The sequence below is a fragment of the Podarcis muralis genome, chromosome 1 (assembly GCF_964188315.1).
Source record: "Podarcis muralis chromosome 1, rPodMur119.hap1.1, whole genome shotgun sequence".
Classification (NCBI taxonomy): Eukaryota; Metazoa; Chordata; class Lepidosauria; order Squamata; family Lacertidae; genus Podarcis; species Podarcis muralis.
This window is the reverse complement of record NC_135655.1, coordinates 6,369,208-6,389,018: the sequence shown is the minus strand read 5'-3', so window position 1 is coordinate 6,389,018 and position 19,811 is coordinate 6,369,208. Positions and strand designations below refer to the sequence as shown.

At 45.9% G+C, this 19,811-nt stretch overlaps 1 protein-coding gene across 1 annotated transcript; it reads left to right on the top strand.

Moving 5' to 3' along the window:
- Positions 1-2,728: 2,728 nt before the first annotated feature.
- TBPL2 (TATA-box binding protein like 2) lies at positions 2,729-18,200 on the top strand. The gene is made up of 8 exons (XM_028728411.2): positions 2,729-2,756; positions 4,569-4,630; positions 8,809-9,215; positions 10,839-10,926; positions 11,538-11,629; positions 14,779-14,946; positions 16,001-16,095; positions 17,778-18,200. Exons 1-8 carry the CDS (start codon positions 2,729-2,731, stop codon positions 17,855-17,857), a joined length of 1,020 nt encoding a protein of 339 aa, XP_028584244.2. The 3' UTR covers positions 17,858-18,200.
- Positions 18,201-19,811: the final 1,611 nt, after the last annotated feature.

The window sequence follows — 19,811 nt, the reverse complement described above, 5'->3', positions numbered from 1 at the left end:
CGTGCAGCTGACTCTTGTTTCCCAAAGCTTTGTTGTTGTTGTTTAGTCGTTTAGTTGTGACCGACTCTTCGTGACCCCATGGACCAGAGCACGCCAGGCACTCTTGTCTTCCAATGCCTCCCGCAGTTTGGTCAAATTCATGCTGGTAGCTTCGAGAACACTGTCCCACCATCTCGTCCTCTGTCGTCCCCTTCTCCTTGTGCCCTCCATCTTTCCCAACATCAGGGTCTTTTCCAGGGAGTCTTCTCTTCTCATGAGGTGGCCAAAGTATTGGAGCCTCAGCTTCAGGATCTGTCCTTCCAGTGAGCACTCAGGGCTGATTTCCTTCAGAATGGAGAGGTTGGATCTTCTTGCAGTCCATGGGACTCTCAAGAGTCTCCTCCAGCACCAGAATTCAAAAGCATCCATTCTTCAGCGATCAGCCTTCTTTATGGTCCAGCTCTCACTTCCATACATCACTACTGGGAAAACCATAGCTTTAACTATACGGACCTTTTTTGACAAGGTGATGTCTCTACTTTTTAAGATGCTGTCTAGGTTCATCATTGCTTTTCTCCCAAGAAGCAGGCATCCCAAAGCTTACACCATAATAAATTGGTTAAAGATGCTACAAGACTTTGCTTTTCCTGCACAGATTAACACTTCTATCCCTCTGGAAGTTCCCCCCCTTTTGGAGTCTTTTTTGTGTTCTCAGGCCTACTTTGCCAAAGGCTTGAAGTGAAATCTTACACCTCTGTATCGGATGAAATGGTCTTGAGTCCTCAAAAGCTTACACCATAGTACATTTGTTAGTCTTTAAGGTACCAGAAAACACTCTCTTTATATCAAACAGTACTGTCTTTTTTCACTTGCTCACTACCAAAGTCCCTCATAGTGATCTCTGCCTGCTGACAGTCACCTCAGAGTTACCTGAGGGACCTTTTGGATTGAGGCAACCATTGTTGTTGTAATAATAATAATTTTTTATTTATACCCCGCCCTTCCCAGTTCAAAAACCAGGCTCAGGGCGGCTAACAACAAATTTAAGACACTTAATTATAAAATCAGCATAAAATACAGTATAAAAACATGAATAACAATAAAAATCAATTAGATAATCCCCAGGGCTAGCTGGCTGAATTGGTCCTACTTGGGCCAGCGAGGAGGCCGGGGAGAATTAGCTGTGGGGTCTCAGAGCGGGTGATCTTCATAAAAGGGGAGGGGGAGGGAAGGGAAGGGAAATAAAAGATCAGGCTGAATTAAAATTAAAGGCCAGGCGGAATAGCTCTGTCTTACAGGCCTGATGGAAGGAGATTAAATCCTGCAGGGCCCTGGTCTCGTGGGACAGAGCATTCCACCAGGTCGGAGCCATCACTGAGAAGGCCCTGGCCCTGGTGGAGGATAGTCTGACCTCCTTAGGGCCCTTGTAACCATCCTTTTCTTGCTAGGTTGGGTGGCCATGTGCCCTACTTTACAGATGGAAATCCTTGATTTGAAGACATCCTCTGCTCAAAGGAAGCTCTGGTCAAAGTCCAGTTCAAAGATAAAGAATAGTTTAAATATAAAGAATAAGGGAATAGGGCAGGGACCTTGGAAATTGCCCATCAACAGTGAGCACCTAGACAACAGATTGAGCAGACACACACATCACACATCGCCGTCTTCCTGGCTAGGGTGAGATGTGTTTCTGTGTATATCATAACTTATTTCCATATATGCACCTATGTATAAATTAGCATGTGCAAATGTTCTTTAAAAATTATATTTATTTGATTTTACAAGTATAAAATTATAACAATACAACCATATACAGCACATCCACATTTAGAGATTTCTCCAAATCTCTGGACTTCTCACCTTCCCCTCCATAGGTCCTATTTTTAACCTGTTCTACTGCATATTTTTTCAATTGTCCATATTTTATATAACTCCATTATCTCCATAGTACTTGCTACATTACAAGTGTTCCTGCAATTCTGCTAATGTTTTCATCTGCTTGGTCTCCAAGATAAATTATAAATTTTTCCCATTCTTTATTGAAGTTTTGGTCTTCGTGGTTCCTGAGTTTTCTGGTCAGTTTTGCCATTTCGGTGTAGTCCAAGAGTTTGAATAAATAAAAAAAACTTGAAAATTGTCCAGTAGCACCTTAGAGACCAACTAAGTTTGTTCTGAAGAAGTGTGCATGCACACAAAAGAGACAGAATAACAACAGGGGGGGGGGGGGAACCCAGAAACCCAGAAGACAAAAGTCAGAGATTGATGTGCATTATAATGAGTGAAATAAATATTTGATCCCCTATCGACCAGCCAGATGTCAGGCTACCTGGTATCTTCACTGTATGTAACAAATCATAGAATCATAGAGTTGGAATAGACCACAAGGGCCATCGAGTCCAACCCCCTGCCAAGCAGGAAACACCATCAGAGCACTCCTGACATGGTTGTCAAGCCTCTGCTTAAAGACCTCCAAAGAAGGGGACTCCACCACACTCCTTGGCAGCAAGTTCCAAACTGAGATTAGAAGCACCTGCTGTAAGGGAGAGGTCTTACCTGTAATCCCAGCTCGTTAACAGTACCTGTACAAAAGACACCTGTCGACAGAAGCAATCAATCCAGCAGATTCCAAAGTAGCCACCATGACCAAGACCAAAGAGCCGTCCAAGGATGTCAGGGGGACAAGATTGTAGACCTGCACAAGGCTGGACTGGGCTACAAGACTATTGCCAAGCAGCTTGGTGAGAAGGTGACCATGTGCCTATGGTGTAACTCGGTGGAAGGTACCTTCCTACGTTCACCACCACAGATTAAAATGGAAGTCCAGCTTGATGGTCTGTTACTTTTGAACACATTTAACCCCAACAAATCCCAAGACGTCTCTATTCAGCCTGCACCGTGCTGAAAAGGAGACTCGACCTCTGCGCTTGGGTTCTGCTAACCTGACATGCCACATGTTTAATGCTTTGTGGGTGTCTTCCTAAGCTCTTTTCCTTCTGTTGAAGTGCTCTGGGAGACGATCAGTCTTCCAACTGGTACCACAGCTTTAGCTGGCTATCTTCATCACCTTCAAAGATCTCCAGAGGAACAGAGGAAAGGCAGGCAAAGCCATACACCCAAAGCACAGGGCTGGGAACTAGTTTGTGAAGGGTGCTGGGAATTGTAGCTCAGTGAGGGGTGTGAACTACAGCTCCGAGCACTTGGGGAGGAGCCATGTTCTTGAAAATAATAATAATAATAATAATAATAATAATAATAATAATAATAATAAATTTATTTTTTATACCCCACCCATCTGGCTTTTTTTATACCCCGCCCACTCTGGGCGGCTTCCAACAAAAGATTAAAATACAATAATTCATCAAATACTAAAAACTTTCCCTAAACAGGGCTGCCTGTTTCTGGTGTGGATGTGACCCAAGACAAAGCCTCTCCTTGTTCTCCAGCAGGCCATGTCCAAAATGATCCTGCCGCTGAGATGCATGCTTTTTTAAAATATTTTTTTATTTATACTTTCCAACTTCATACATTTCACTGATTTTATACATTTCACTAATTTTACAATCATTTTATCTGGAAATATTCAACCATTTCCATTCTTTTATTTAAAAAACTGTTACAGTGGTACCTCGGGTTAAGTACTTAATTCGTTCCGGAGGTCTGTACTTAACCTGAAACTGTTCTTAACCTGAAGCACCACTTCAGCTAATGGGGCCTCCTGCTGCCGCTGCGCCGCCGGAGCACGATTTCTGTTCTCACCCTGAAGCAAAGTTCTTAACCCGAGGTACTATTTCTGGGTTAGCGGAGTCTGTAACCTGAAGCGTATGTAACCTGAAGCGTATGTAACCTGAGGTACCGCTGTATCTTGATTTCTTACTCTTCCAGCAAATTTCGCCATTTCTGCATATTCCATAAGTTTTTGTATCCATTCTTCCTTTGCTGGGACTTCTGCTTCTTTCCACTTTGGAGGCAATTAACATTTTTGCTGCTGTAGTAGCGTACATGAACATACATGTGCTGAGATGCATGCTTTTATACCCAAACACATTAGCAAATGCCCATGAACCAGCCTCTGAGCAGACACGTTTTTTCACAGACAAGCTATTTTCATGCCTGTTTTAGCTATTTGGCTCCCCGTGGAGAAATGCTGGAGGTTGTTGCAGTGATGTAAAGGGGCTCATTGAACTACAATTCCCAGGCTACACTGGGGAAAGTTGCGTCTTTTGAAGCCAGTTTAATTTCGAAGCCTTTGTGTGACTCAAGTTCTTGTTGCACACCGTCAAATGGAAGTCAGGTGTTATAGTATGACCAGCACAGCTTTGCTTGGGTAAGCCTGTGAGATTTTCCTGTATATACCAACAGATCTAGAGAGCAGTCAGGAGAAATCTCCCAGTGAATAGCTGCTCAGGCTTTCTTACACCACCTGATTCCCTTTTCTCCAATTAAGGGGGTTTCTTAATTCAACTCACCTGTAGTCATTTACTCCCAACATCACCAGCTGGAGAGATGATCTCTAGGTTGCTACAGCACTTTCCAGCTTCTTTCTCCATCGATACTATAACTGGAAACTGTTGACCTGCTCTTCTGTGGAATAGGGAAACCAAGCATGGATGAGGATTTATCCCTGGAAAACTACCTGGACCAGTGTACAGGCCAGGTAAAATGAAGGATATTGGGGCTTAATCAGAGTCAAGGAATACCTGCAGGCCTTAGTAAAAGGTGGCTATCCGCTTTTTACTGTGGAACTAGCAAAACTCCCAGTCACGCTATTGGAACAAGTAGAGCAAGTGTGCTGTTTCCACATTTATTTTGATGGATTCTGATCATATTATTTCTGTTCTGCTCCTATTGCTTAGCATTTAGGAACATAGGAATACAGTGGTACCTCGCAAGACGAATGCCTCGCAAGACAAAAAACTCGCAAGACGAAAGGGTTTTTTGTTTTTTGAGCTGCTTCGCAAGACGATTTTCCCTATGGGCTTGCTTCGCAAGACGGAAACGTCTTGCAAGTTTGTTTCCTTTTTCTTAACACCATTAATACAGTTGCGACTTGACTTCGAGGAGCAACTCATAGAACGAGGTGTGGTAGCCTTTTTTGAGGTTTTTAAAGACTTTGGTGATTTTTGAAGCTTTTCCAAAACTTTCCCGACACCGTGCTTCGCAAGACGAAAAAAATCGCAAGACGACAAAACTCGCTGAACGAATTAATTTCGTCTTGCGAGGCACCACTGTATACCTTATATTGATTCAGCCTATTGGTTCATGTGGCCCAGAAGGTAGCAGGGTTTAAGGCAAGGTGTTTGTCCCAGTCCCAGGCGGGATCTGTGAGGATACGAGAATTTTGGGACACAATATACAACGAACTTAAAAATATCTTTAAATTCTCCTTTAAAAAAACAACCAGAAGGCTTTCTGTTGGGCATTATGTCCACTGAAATACAAAAAAACTTTAGAACAATCTTTATGTATGCAACCACAGCGGCCAGAACTCTGGTAACAAAAAATTGGAAAAGTGACTTAATTCCTACAAAGCTTGACTGGCAGGTGAAGACGCAGTGGCGTAGCGTGGGTTGTCAGCACCCGGGGCAAGGCAAGTAATTTGCGCCCCCTAACCCGTGGATTTGCACCCCCTAACCTGTGGATTTGCCCTAACCCCAGATGTTGCGCCCGGTGCAGCCGGCCCCCCCTGCACCCCCCACGCTACGCCACTGTGAAGACGATAGAATACCTGGAACTTGCGAAAATGACTGGGAGAATAAGAGGAAACTCAAATCAGAAAGTGAGCAAAGAACGGACAATATTGAAAGAATATTTAAAACAGTATTGTGAAAAGGCAATTCTCCTGACAGGTATAGATTGAGTCTTGAATATTAAAGAGAATTATAAATGTAAAAAATTGTTCCTGAGGTGTAATAGATATACTAGGAAGTGCGTATAGGTTAAGAATATTTAGAAAGCACAATGAGGGGATTCGGAAGTCAAAAATATGTGTGATGTTAGGTGATGTGTAGCCAACTAATGTTGTCATTGTGGTATTGTTTTTTTCTGTTTGTGTTGTATGTTTTGCAATAAATAATAATAATAATAATAATAATAATAATAATAATAATAATAATAAAAGAGTTTGCCCCAGTCATCCATCAGGGATTGGACCTGGGACTTTTGACATTCAAAGTATGTGCTGCACCACTAAGCTATGAACATGACTAAGTAAGGTGGGCAAATCTAATTACCGTATTCCCAAATTGCAGATAGCGAGCTGAGTCTGAGTCTTGGTGGACGTTCTAAGAAGGGAAAGTGTGCCGGAATGTGTGGGATAGCGCTTGCTTTGACACAACACCATCTAACCTCCCCGCAATCAAATCGGAATAAATGCCCAGAATCTGAATACATGCCCAGTAGCTGTGGGTGTTGAGGTTTGTGAGAAACAGCAGCTTTGAAGCGGACAATTAGTGAGTTGGCAAGAAGCCAAGTGAAGCCAGAGTAAGTGAGGAAGTCTGCTTGGAGACAGGGAAGCCTAGCAACCATAGCTATCAACTTTTCCCTTTTTTTAAAGGAAATCCTATTCGGAATAAGGGAATTTCCCTTAAAAAAGGGAAACGTTGACAGCTATGCTAGCAACAGGTGGTGATTGGCTAAAAGTTTTCCCTTATAAGCAGCATGACACAGTAGTTTGGTGTTGGAGTTGTTGTAAACAAAAATTCCCCTTTTCCCTTATGGGGTATCCAAGAGCCCATATAGAGTCCTTACATAGGTTCCCTATTGGTAGGAGAGAATAACAGAGGCCAACCAGAGAATATTGAGAAGCAAAGCAGCTAGTAAGCTTGATCTTTATTGAACTGTTGCAACAGGGTGCTCCCCTCACCTGCAGGAGAGGAGGAGGGACAACGAAAAATGGCATGCAAGGCCTTATAAAGACTTTTGAAATTGCCACCCTGTAGATCAAGACCACCTCCAGAAACATCATACATACATCACAGGAAAGGCAGTCTAAACAGAAATTTGAATGTTGTTTTTCTCCTGTCTGGCAGATTACTTGATTGGATTGCCTGGGGAGCCTGGCCAGTCTTTTGTAATGATAAATACTTAGTTCCTGGGCCATATCACAGGCTCGCACCCTATTCATATCTTAAATGTGCCCTTAAGACAGGATTTGTGAGGAAAGAGACAATGGGGAGGTTTCCCACTTTGACCTTGCAGAGAAAACATTTGCTCAGTTTAGGAGTCAAAATGGTTCCAGGTCGGTCTTCCTGTGCTGATCTATGTACGTGCTTGGTTGGTACATTTATGAACATTACCATATATCTAAGACCTCAAAATTCCTATCTCAGAGTTCAGAGGTTGGTGTGTAGAGTAATTGAGTCTGTGCATACAGTAACTTGTACAAAGCTGTGCTATAGGTAAAGGTAAAGGTACCCCTGCCCGTACAGGCCAGTCTTGACAGACTCTGGGGTTGTGCGCCCATCTCACTCTATAAGCCGGGGGCCAGCGCTGTCCGCAGACACTTCCGGGTCACGTGGCCAGCGTGACAAGCTGCATCTGGCAAGCCAGCGCAGCACACGGAAACGCCGTTTACCTTCCCGCTAGTAAGCGGTCCCTATTTATCTACTTGCACCCGGGGGTGCTCTTGAACTGCTAGGTTGGCAGGCGCTGGGACCGAACAACGGGAGCGCACCCCGCCGCGGGGATTCGAACCGCCGACCTGATGATCGGCAAGTCCTAGGCGCTGAGGCTTTAACCCACAGCGCCACCCGCGGCCCCCAAGCTGTGCTATACTCTGTATATAATAAAAGCAAATACAAATCAAGTTACTGTTTGGCAAGTTATGTTCCTGAGTTGTCATCCTGGACTACACGGACTAAGCAGCCGGTAGCAGAGAGGTTTGGTTGAGATCCACCAACAGTGGGTTCTATCCAGTAAACATGGCCCTGTGAGGAAAAAGCCATGGCTTTGCTCGAATTGTGGTCCTCTGTTGGTGCAGAGTACTTTGAACGTATTATTTTGGGGGGATCTGGCGTAGAGGAAAGGTTTCCCCTGCTCCTAACACTAGATAGAACCCATGGACCTCAAGTGAAGCAGAATGGTGGGGAAATTCAGGACAGATCAAAGAAAACACGCAGTACACAGTTAAACTATGGAACTCATTGCCACAAGAGGCAGTGATGGATGCCAATCTAGATGGCCCTGAAAGAGAATTGGACCAATTTATAGCGAAGGGCGGGACGCGGGTGGCGCTGTGGGTTGCACCACAGAGCCTAGGGCTTGCTGATCAGAAGGTCGGCGGTTCGAATCCCTGCGACGGGGTGAGCTCCCGTTGCTCTGTCCCTGCTCCTGTCAACCTAGCAGTTCGAAAGCACGTCAAAGTGCAAGTAGATAAATAGGTACCTCTCCAGCGGGAAGGTAAACGGCGTTTCCGTGCGCTGCTCTGGTTCTCCAGAAGCGGCTTAGTCATGCTGGCCACATGACCCGGAAGCTGTACGCCGGCTCCCTTAGCCAATAAAGCGAGATGAGCGCCGCAACCCCAGAGTCGGCCATGACTGGACCTAATGGTCAGGGGTCCCTTTACCCTTTACCTATAGCGAAGGGCTTTTGGCAACTGCTAGTCACAATGGCTCGGCTCTGCCTCCACAGTTGCAGCAAAGCTTCTGAATCCCAGTTGCTGGAACCCACAGAAGTGGAGAGATGCTCTTGTGTTCGAATCCTGCCTGCTGGTTTCCCACAGGCAAGCCACTGTGAGAACAGGATGCTGGACTAGATGGGTCCAGCAGCCTCTTCTTATGTCCTATTAACGCAGAAGTGTGGTGACTGTTTTTTCTCTCTCCCGTGTTGTGATAGGATAACTTTCCACCGTCCAGCCCGCAAGTGTCTGCTCCCATGAGCCCCTTTGCGGCAGACTTGCCTCCTTCCTCCTACCAGGGGGCATCGTTCCATTCTCCGCCTGACCAGACCCACAACTTCTCGATTGACCTCAGCTTCCTGCCTGACTATTTAAGCCCGGATAACAAATATGAGGGCCGTGCAATGGCATTGGGAGAGCAGCACGGCTCTCAGTCAGGATCGCAAGACAGTGGTATCTTCCTGAATGGTAATGGCCTGTCCCGAGAGAGGGATGAAAACGCAACTCAACCATCGCCCGATTCTTCTGGGATGCCCGATGCCTCTGGGACCTGTCTTCCCATGAACCTGATGACCCCCATGGCCTCTGCTTCAGAAGGTTCTTCTGGCATCGTCCCACAGTTGCAGTAGGTTCATTCCTGTTAGAACGCCTTGAAGCTTGGGTGACTTAGATTGAAAGTCACTCGTGTAATTTGTAGAGTTCAAAGGCTTTATTTATGCAGGAACTCTTTATGGGCTGAGTGGAGATAGGAGAGAAATAGCAGACATCTCGTCTGGAGAGAACAGCAAACAACAAATGGCTCAGCTTTTAAGGGGTGGAGTTAACTTAAACACAGAGGCTTACCAACAAGCACAGGAAAGCTCATACCAATAACAAACTTAGTTGGTCTCTAAGGTGCTACTGGAGGGAATTTTTTTATTTTGTTTCAACAAGTTCTAGTTAGCTTTCTACACAAATAGTGCCCCCTGGTGGGTTAAACTTATATGTGTATTAAGTACAAAATCAATAGATTGAAATATGGTTGCTTTTGGGATGCGGGTGGCACTGTGGGTTAAACCACAGAGCCTAGGACTTGCTGATCAGAAGGTCAGCGGTTCGAATCCCTGCGACAGAGTGAGCTCCCATTGCTCTGTCCCTGCTCCTGCCAACCTAGCAGTTCGAAAGCATGTCAAAGTGCAAGTAGATAAATAGGTACCGCTCCGGCGGGACGGTAAACGGTGTTTCCGTTGCTGCTCTGGTTCGCCAGAAGCAGCTTAGTCATGCTGGCCACATGACCCGGAAGCTGTACGCCGGCTCCCTCGGCCACTAAAGCGAGATGAGCGCCGCAACCCCAGAGTTGGTCACGACTGGACCTAATGGTCAGGGGTCCCTTTACCTTTACCTTTACCATGGTTGCTTTTATCCAGCAAATCATTAATTGTTTTTTTTAATTGTTATTTTTCTATGTTTTTGGTGGTTCTTATTTTTATCTGAAGCCACCTTTTGTCCCCATCAGGGAAAAAGGCAGGGTATTACTATTACTACTACTACTACTACTACTGCTACTACTACTACTACTACTACTAGCCACTTGGGTGCCTTCTCCCTGAGTAAGTGGGAGCCTGCCTCCAGGTTGCTAAGCAATGGCAACACATTCTCTTCGCTCGTGTTTGCTTATCTTTAACTCTCAGGTACTATGTTTAAAATGTGCGTTGGACGTGCTTTGAATGTACGGTGGTACCTCGGTTTACGAACTTAATCCGTTCCGGAGGTCCGTTCTTAAACTGAAACCGTTCTTAAACCGGGGCGCACTTTCCCTAATGAGGCCTCCCGCCGCCGGTTCCCCATCCACCGTTCGGCTTCTGTTCTTAGACCGAGGTAAAGTTCTCAAATCAAGACACTATTTCCGGTTTTGCAGAGTTTATAAACCGAATTGTTCTTAAACCAGATTTTTCTTAAACCAAGGTACCACTGTATCGTGTAAATGTTCCCAAACTAGCAAGGTAAAATTTATGCAATCCCAACAGATGTTGGTTGATTTCCCTGAACCAATTCCATCTAGAAATAAGAAGAGGAGGAGGAGGAGGAGGAGGAGTATGATGGACATTCAATTTATGGCTCAGTACTGAAAAGAATGGCAGATTTGCTGTGATGCATCCCATGAACATATCCACGCCACTTCTAAGCACTAAAGGCACCTTTGTCAGTCTGTTGTATCCCCTCGTAAATGAAATCCTAAATGTGCAATGTTTCTCCCTTGTTCTCCTAGGAATATAGTGGCCACTGTAAACTTGGCTTGTAAGCTGGACCTCAAGAACATCGCCCTTCAAGCAAGGAATGCAGAATTCAATCCAAAGGTAAGCCCCAGAGAAGCTGTTTGGTGCCATGCCTCTGAGAAATTGTTCCCCTTTGAGATTCTGGTTGGGCTCAGACTTGGTGGACTCTAGAGACGGAGATGCTGGGGTAGCTCAGTCGGTAGAGCATGAGACTCTTAAGCTCAGGGTTATGAGTTTGAACCCCACGTTGGGCAAAAGATTGCTGCATTGCAGAAGGTTGGAGTACACGACCGTCATGGTCTCATCCAATTCTAGAATGTTGAACTATGACTTTGAGAGACCACGGTTCGAATCCCCACCCAGCCATGAAGCTCATTGGGTGACCTTAAGCCAGTCACTATCTCTCAGCCTAGCCTACGTCACAGGTTTCTTGTGAGGATGAACTGGGGAGGAATACGACCTTGTACACAGCCTTGAACTCCTTGCTAGAACAGGTGGCATATAAATGTAATAATAGAAAGGGGTTGTGGAAAACAGGTCGTGTAGATTCCTCCATTGCAAGAAATGAGAAGGATGAGCATGCGCAGAGTGCACCTGTCGGGTCGAATCTCTGTATTTCGTAAGATACTGCCAGAGGCACTTGTCTAAAACAGATTCGCAAGGTGGTAATCTGTTTTTTTCCTGAACTTCAGAGGTTTGCTGCTGTGATCATGCGAATTCGAGAACCCAGGACAACAGCCCTCATATTTAGTTCCGGCAAAATGGTCTGCACAGGAGCGAAAAGGTAGGGCTTTGCTATGAACCCAGAATAAACGGGGCACTGACATGGCGGGCAGGATTGAGCTTTCTGCAAATCTTAGCTTTCTTTCTCTCCTTCCTTTTAAATATGTTTTGCCTAGCCATGTGACTCTGAAAATAATAATAATAATAATAATAATAATAATAATAATAATAATAATTTTTATTTATACCCCGCCCTCCCCAGCCAAGGCCGGGCTCAGGGTGGCTAACAAGCAATAATAAAAACAAGTTGAAATGAATACAACTTAAAAACAAGATTAAAATACAACATTAAAATATTGAAACATTAACATATTAAAATGCAGCCTCATCACAGGAGGAGAAAGGAAAAAGAAAGAGGGGGAGGGAATTAAATTGGCTCCAAGCCAAGGCCAGGCGGAACAATTCTGTCTTACAGGCCCTGCGGAAAGAGATCAGATCCCGCAGGGCCCTGGTCTCATGAGGCAGAGCGTTCCACCAGGCCGGGGCCAGTGTTGAAAAGGCCCTGGCTCTGGTTGAGGCTAATCTGACTTCCTTAGGGCCCGGTACCACTAGGGTGTTGCTATTTATGGACCTTGAGGCTCTCTGTGGGGAATACCGGGAGAGGCGGTCCCATAGGTACGAGGGTCCTAGGCCGTGAAGGGCTTTAAAGGTCAAAACCAGCACCTTAAATCTGACCCTGTAATATAAGGGTTGGAAGTGTTGTGGGTGATGCAAGTGAAATACTGGAGGCCGGGTTGCGATTAGTAGGATATACAATGGTTAGAGGGGGGGGGGGCTTTTCACTGCTCACATAGTTCTCTGCCCCTCCCAAAGGATAGCAGAAAGCCTGTAATAAATGGTTGAAAGTCAGCACATACAGATTCGTTTGATTTGAATAATGTTTACATTGCACAATTCACAGAAGAAAACAGAGACATGATTGCAACACCCCAATTCTCAGGCCCCAGTTATAACTTTCCAAGTGCTCTGAACAAGTACCAAGAAATAGGGTCTGTCCTGACAGATAAATAAATAGGAACAACAGGAATAATGTGGGAATCATTTTGTTTGCTTGTAAGCAATTTTACCTCGCAGTGTGGTTGAAAAAGGCTCCCAGAGTACCTTGCAAATGTCACTAACAAGCCTGTCTCTGCCCTCAGGACCACAATATAAAGGAAATGAGCCAAAAGGAAAAGAGATTTATTGGGGGGGGGGCATTATTGATATTGTGCATTTGGAAGCAGTAGGGTGAATAAAAATGGACCCTTCTTGAAATAAGAATTGTCCAGTCCAAAAATACGGTTCAAAAGCTTTAGCAATAGAACTTGTTGCAAAACAGACTTGCAACAGTAATGTTACACCCAAATTATTGCATAGTATCATACGCTTGTCCACGCAAAGGTTAAACATCTTAGAAACATGAAATTACTTCACCCAGAGCTGAAAACAAAGCTCTGCCTCTCCCATAGCCTGTATTATACTCTGAAGCTGCGTTTCTGGAGAGAATCAATTGCACACCTTTCTCTCTAGCTGCTTCCAGGGAGAGAGCAAAGACCAACTCACACAAAATGGAGATTTGCAACCCAATACCTTTCTCATGTGATCTAAGTTAACACTCCACGTGCAAGCTTGCAGAGAGACATTCTAAGTTGATTATCATCTCTTAGGCTCTCTGTTCCTCTTGCTTAGCTTCAATTGAATTTTCCAAAGTTGCAGCTGCAACAATTCATATACAGAGTTATTTTTCATTTTGATTTAAATAATTCCTAAGAATAAGAATAAGAATAAGAATGAGAATAAGAATAATTTATTATTTATACCCCGCCCATCTGGCTGAGTTTCCCCAGCCACTCTGGGCGGCTCCCAATCAAGTGTTAAAAACAATACAGCATTAAGTATTAAAAACTTCCCTGAACAGGGCTGCCTTCAGATGTCTTTTAAAGAGAAGATAGCTGCTTATTTCCTTCACATCTGAAGGAAGGGCATTCCACAGGGCGGGCACCACTACCAAGAAGGCCCTCTCTCTGGTTCCCTGTAACTTGGCTTCTCACAGTAAGGGAAGGGCCAGAAGGCCCTTGGCGCTGGATCTCAGTGATCTGAACGATGGGTGTGGAGACACTCCTTCAGGTATACAGGACCGAGGCCATTTAGGGCTTTAAAGGTCAGCACCAACACTTTGAATTGTGCTTGGAAATGTTCTGGGAGCCAATGCAGATAGGACTGGTGTTATGTGGTCCCGGCGTCCGCTCCTAGTCACCAGTCCAGCTGCCACATTCTGGATTGATTGCAGTTTCCGGGTCACCTTCAAAGGTAACCCCACTTAACGGGGAGCAGGGAGCAAACTCAGGCCACTAGACCAGCTGGGATGGGAAATGGCTCAAGGAGAGAAGTCAAAAGTTGCAGTCTGTCAGCAGAGTCAATGGGGCGGCCCTGCTCCCTTGATTCCCTCTGCAGCAGCCTGATGGAAGGTGCACTGTCCAATGACAGCTGTTGGAGGGGAAGCCTGATAGAGCTGGCTTCTCAGCCAAGCAGATGATGCTCCTGTTTGGCTTCTCTCCCTTCTGCTGTAACCTGATGGAACCATTGCCAAGCACAGACCAACCTATAGCCCTCCTCAAACCATAGCTGTCAAGCGTCCCTTATTTGGCGGGACAGTCCCTTTTCCCAGCGCCGTGTCCCGCTGCTGTCCCTTATTGATGATGTCCCTTAAATTTCCCGGGTTTCAAAGGAAGCAGCTCCTCTCCCTCCCTGCTGGCTAGGGAGGAGGGAGGCTCCAACTGTGTTGGTTGGCTGCGTTGCTCACCCAATAAGGAGTCTAAGAACGACTGGGGGGTGGAGCTTGCATGCCTTGTGCCAATCAAATCAGCCGCGTTGCCTGGGGACTCGCCTTTGCTCAGCACTTCCCAGCGGAGAGGTGACGGTGGTTTTCCTTGCTGCATCCCCTTTGCCGGGTTGCTGCGCCATGGGAACCACCGCTTGAGGCTTCGTTTGGCTGCTGGCTGACTAAAATCCCTTATTTTGGCTGCTGATCCCTTATTTTCGAGGCTGCTGATCCCTTATTTTCAAGGCTGCTGGTCCCTTATTTTCAAATCTGTAAGTTGACAGCTATGCCTCAAACCTTTGGTGGCTGGATTTCTGCCCCCCCCCTTTTTTGTGTGTGTGAACCTGCAGCGAAGAACAGTCGCGGCTGGCGGCCCGGAAATACGCCCGTGTGGTGCAGAAGCTTGGGTTCCCTGCTAAGTTCCTGGATTTCAAAATACAGAACATGGTGGGCAGCTGCGATGTGAGATTTCCCATCCGGCTCGAAGGCCTGGTTCTCACGCATCAGCAGTTCAGTAGGTACGTCTATCCATGCCGCTGTTGGAAAGGAAAGCAGAACATTTGCTCTTCCTGTTTTGGGGGAGATGCTGGAAATAGCTTGTGGGTGTTGCAAACCAAGGAGCACTTTGCCCTCGGGGCAAGATCACGTTCTAGTCCTCTGCTGCTTAATAATAATAATAATAATAATAATAATAATAATAATTTATTATTTGTACCCTGCCCATCTGGCTGGGTTTCCCCAGCCACTCTGGGCAGCTTCCACAAAGGCCCAAAAATACACTAAGATGTCACACATTAAAAACTTCCCCAAACAGGGCTGCCTTAAGATGTATTCTGAATGTCAGGTAGTTGTTTATCTCTTTGACATCTGGCGGGAGGGCGTTCCACAGGGCGGGTGCCACCACCGAGAAGGCCCTCTGCCTGGTTCCCTGTAGCTTTGGTTCTTGCAGGGAGGGAACCGCCAGAAGGCCCTTGGAGCTGGACCTCAGCGTCCGGGCAGAACGATAGGGGTGGAGACGCTCCTTCAGGTATATTGGGCCGAAGCCGTTTCGGGCTTTAAAGGTCAACACCAACACTTTGAGTTGTGCTCGGAAACGTACTGGGAGCCAGTGTAGGTCTTTCAAGACCAGTGTTATGTGGTCCCAGCGGTCGCTCCCAGTCACCAGTCTAGCTGCCGCATTCTGGATTAGTTGTAGTTTCTGGGTCACCTTCAAAGGTAGCCCCACGTAGCCCCATTTACACTGCTTGTGAATGGAGGCTTGTATCATTGCGGCGTGCAATTGATTTTGAGTAAGCGGTCATATGATCATAGCCTGGTGTTGATATTGTATCCTCTCACGTAATTCCACACTGATGCTTGCTGGCTCTGCTAACCTGGACTACCTGTGTCCCTCATGACCTTTTCAGAAGCTGCTTCCTCCCTTTTCCTTTCAAAGAGGGTAGATGCTCTTTTGATATCTCACCCCTCCCCTCTGATGCATTAAACCCCAAAGTCACATAAAACTCTCCCATTAGTCACATACAATGTCAAATGACTTTCTAACTTCATGCATTTTAATTCTTTCTTAAACAGCTATGAACCAGAACTGTTTCCTGGCCTCATTTATCGAATGGTCAAACCACGGATTGTATTGCTTATCTTTGTGTCTGGAAAAGTTGTATTAACTGGTAAGTGATATATACAGCACAAACTATCGACCTAGGAGTTTGAATGTGAAGGGGAGGAAAAGTCTATAGGCACAATCTGTCGGAAACATCTCCAGCGTGAGCCCTGCTGAAACGTATGGGAGCTGTAAAATCAGACATCTTACATTTGTTCTACTAAAATTGCACCGTGTGATACCTATCTATTCAGAAGTCCCACTGAATTCAGCAGGGCTTATGCATAGGTTAGTGGTATTGGACTGCAGCCTAAGAACAGTTTCATTTTATTTTTTTATGCTTGGAATGCATTGCTTGTGAAAGTTTATGCAGGAGAGAGAGAGAGAGCCCAACTGCTGAGCTTTACACCCAGATCAGTGTAGTGTGATGATATTGGTTTACTGGTGTGTGAAATGTGAAAAGCATTTTAAGCATCACTTCTGCCCTAAAACTATAAGGAAGAAAAGAATTTAAGGTCCTTTTCTGAATCCTGCAAAAATATTAAAGGTAAAGGTAAAGGACCCCTGACAGTCCAGCAGTGAACAACTCTGGGGTTGTAGCGCTCATCTCGCTTTACTGGCCGAGGGAGTCGGCGTTTGTCTGCAGACAGTTTTTCCGGGTCATGTGACCAGCTTGACTAAGCCACTTCTGGCAAAACCAGAGCAGCACACAGATACGCTGTTTACCTTCCCGCTGAAGCAGTACCTATTTATCTACTTGCACTTTGATGTGCTTTCGAACTGCTATGTTGACAGGAGCTGGGACAGAGCAACAGGAGCTCACCCCATCACGGGGATTCGAACTGCCGACCTTCCGATCGGCAAGCCCAAGACTCAGTGGTTTAGACCACAGCGCCACCCGCTGTATGTAAATACATAATATGTATCGTATTTTACATAATATATAATTTTATGTAATTTTATTTTATTATGTAATATTTTATTATATATTATGTAAAATTATGTAACATGAGTCTGACCAAACTGCGGGAGGCAGTGGAAGACAGGAGTGCCTGGCGTGCTCTGGTCCATGGGGTCACGAAGAGTTGGACACGACTAAACGACTAAACAACAACAACATAATATATAATATGTACATTGTTATTGTTGGACCAGAGCACGCCAGGCACCTCTAGCGTACATTACAAGATACATAATGGTGATAGGATAAGTGTGTGTGTGTGTGTGTGTGTGTGTGTGTATACATACCACATGTGAGAAGCGGGAAACAGGATAGCTGTTTTAGGGGGAAAGTGAACAGTGTAAATTCTTAATAAAAAACTACTGATTTCTCATTGAAATGGATAGATGACAGGTTTAAGAAAAACGAACCCAATCGGAATGCTGTGGTGGCAACTAGGGAAAATAAATGTAAGATAGATTTGTCTCAGGTCAGGCCAGGTGCAAGATGCTGAGCTAGAAAAACAGTTTGTCCAAACTGACATGGTAATTAACATTATAAGCCAGGAACTGACAAGGAAGGAAGGTGTCATCTACTATGGTAGGCTTTTCAACCAGTCTAGTGGAGGTGATTGAAAACCACCCCACTCTGATAACGGAGTTCAAAAGGGCTGTGCTATGGAAAATTTCCCCCCATTTTCCCCTTCAACTTTACTCTCCTGGCAGAGAACATTTTTAGGGCATTGCTCCTAACTTCATTTCATTTCTTATGAATGTTATTAATGCTCATTTCAAAACCATTTTTCCTAGGTGCCAAATACCGTTCTGAAATATATGAAGCATTTGAAAACATCTATCCAATCCTCAAGGGCTTTAAGAAAGCTTCTTAATTTTCTTCTGATAAATTGTATAGTTTAGGTGAGTTTTAGCATCAAGTACAAAATTCTCAAACACACAGATTGACTGTTGACAGTCAAATACCTCTAATCCTCTGTTAGTTTGATGCCGTCAGTCTGTTTCATTGTATTCTTCTTCTTGTGAATTCCTTATAGAAAAAAGGGTATGAATTTTGAACAGTGTGAAATGTGATAAAAGAGATATGAAATAGAAAAACTAGTTCTGTAAGAATGCTTTAGGGAACGGGTTAGCGTCTTGGAATACTGTTGAAATCGAAATGTTCCCCGTTTTTAAAATGTGTTTTTGTCTAAAATAAAGATAAATCACACTATTAAAGTACTGGGTTGGGTTGTTTTTTTTAATTATTCGTTAAACAATATGTAGTCTAGCCACATTGGCTGAAGTTGCATGTTAGTCTTAGAGGAGACCCATTCGACTGGTCTGGTTCTAGCGCATCAGTTCAGTAGGTCGTCTTTTTCTTTGGCGATCACTCATAGCTGAGTATCTTTGTCTTCCATGAACACGGTCTTAAATATGTCTGTCCACACCACTGTTGCAAGGAAAGAGGCAGGGAAAGAGAAAACGGAGCATTTAGTCCTATAAAGGAGAGGCAGAGGTGTGTGTCATTAGCATATTGCTGACAACGTTGGTTGGGAAACTACAGTGGTGCCTCGCAAGACGAAATTAATTCGTTCCGCAAGTCTCTTCGTCTTGCGGTTTTTTCGTCTTGCGATGCACGGTTTCCCATAGGAATGCATTGAAAATCAATTAATGCATTCCTAGGGAAACCGCCTTCAGACCAGGTCCGGGGACAGTCTGTCCCCGGACCTCTTCTGAAGGCTGGGGGGGGGGAACAAGGGCTTTTCTTCCCACCCCCAGCATTTTAAAAAACCCCGGGACAGCGGAGGACTTCTCCGCTCTCCGAGGCGATTTAAAAGCCCCTGGGAAGGCAGGCAGGGGGGACAAAGACTTTCGCCCCCGCCCGCCTTCAGAAGGTGTTCCCGCCCCCCCGCTTCGGAACAGCTTTCCGAAGTGGGGCGGCTGGGGCAGGTGTCCCCGCCCCCCCTCCCCACTTCGGAACAGCTTTCCGAAGTGGGGCGGCTGGGGCAGATGTCCCCGCCCTCCCTCCCCGCTTCGGAACAGCTTTCCGAAGCGGGGCGGCTGGGGCAGGTGTCCCCGCCCCCCCTCCCCGCTTCGGAACAGCTTTCCGAAGCGGGGCGGCTGGGGCAGATGTCCCCGCCCTCCCTCCCCGCTTCGGAACAGCTTTCCGAAGTGGGGCGGCTGGGGCAGGTGTCCCCACCCCCCCCCCTTCGGAACAGCGTTTTAAAATGCTGGGGGTCGGGAGCGAAGCGCTGCCGACCCCCAGCATTTTAAAATCTCCCCGTGTCCCGGGAAGATTTTAAAATGCTGGGGGTCGGGCTGCCGACCCCCAGCATTTTAAAACCTTCCCGGGACACGGGGAGATTTTAAAATGCAGGGGGGTCGGCAGCGCTTCGCTCCCGACCCCCAGCATTTTAAAACCTCCCCGGGACACGGGGAGATTTTAAAATGCTGGGGGTCGGCAGCGCTTCGCTCCCGACCCCCAGCATTTTAAAACCTTCCCGGGACACGGGGAGATTTTAAAATGCAGGGGGTCGGCAGCGCTTCGCTCCCGACCCCCAGCATTTTAAAACCTTCCCGGGACACGGGGAGATTTTAAAATGCAGGGGGTCGGCAGCGCTTCGCTCCCGACCCCAGCATTTTAAAACCTCCCCGGGACACGGGGAGATTTTAAAATGCTGGGGGTCGGCAGCGCTTCGCTCCCGACCCCCAGCATTTTAAAACCTTCCCGGGACACGGGGAGATTTTAAAATGCTGGGGGTCGGCAGCGCTTCGCTCCCGACCCCCAGCATTTTAAAACCTCCCCGGGACAGAGACTTCTCTGCTGTCCCTTGGAGATTTTAAAAT

Coding starts and splice junctions, on each gene's coding strand:
- TBPL2 (XM_028728411.2), top strand. CDS start 2,729: ATGTGCCTATGGTGTAACTCGGTGGAAG. Junction 4,631..8,808: donor TGGACCAGTGTACAGGCCAG/GTAAAATGAAGG, acceptor GTGTTGTGATAG/GATAACTTTCCACCGTCCAG. Junction 9,216..10,838: donor GGCATCGTCCCACAGTTGCA/GTAGGTTCATTC, acceptor TTGTTCTCCTAG/GAATATAGTGGCCACTGTAA.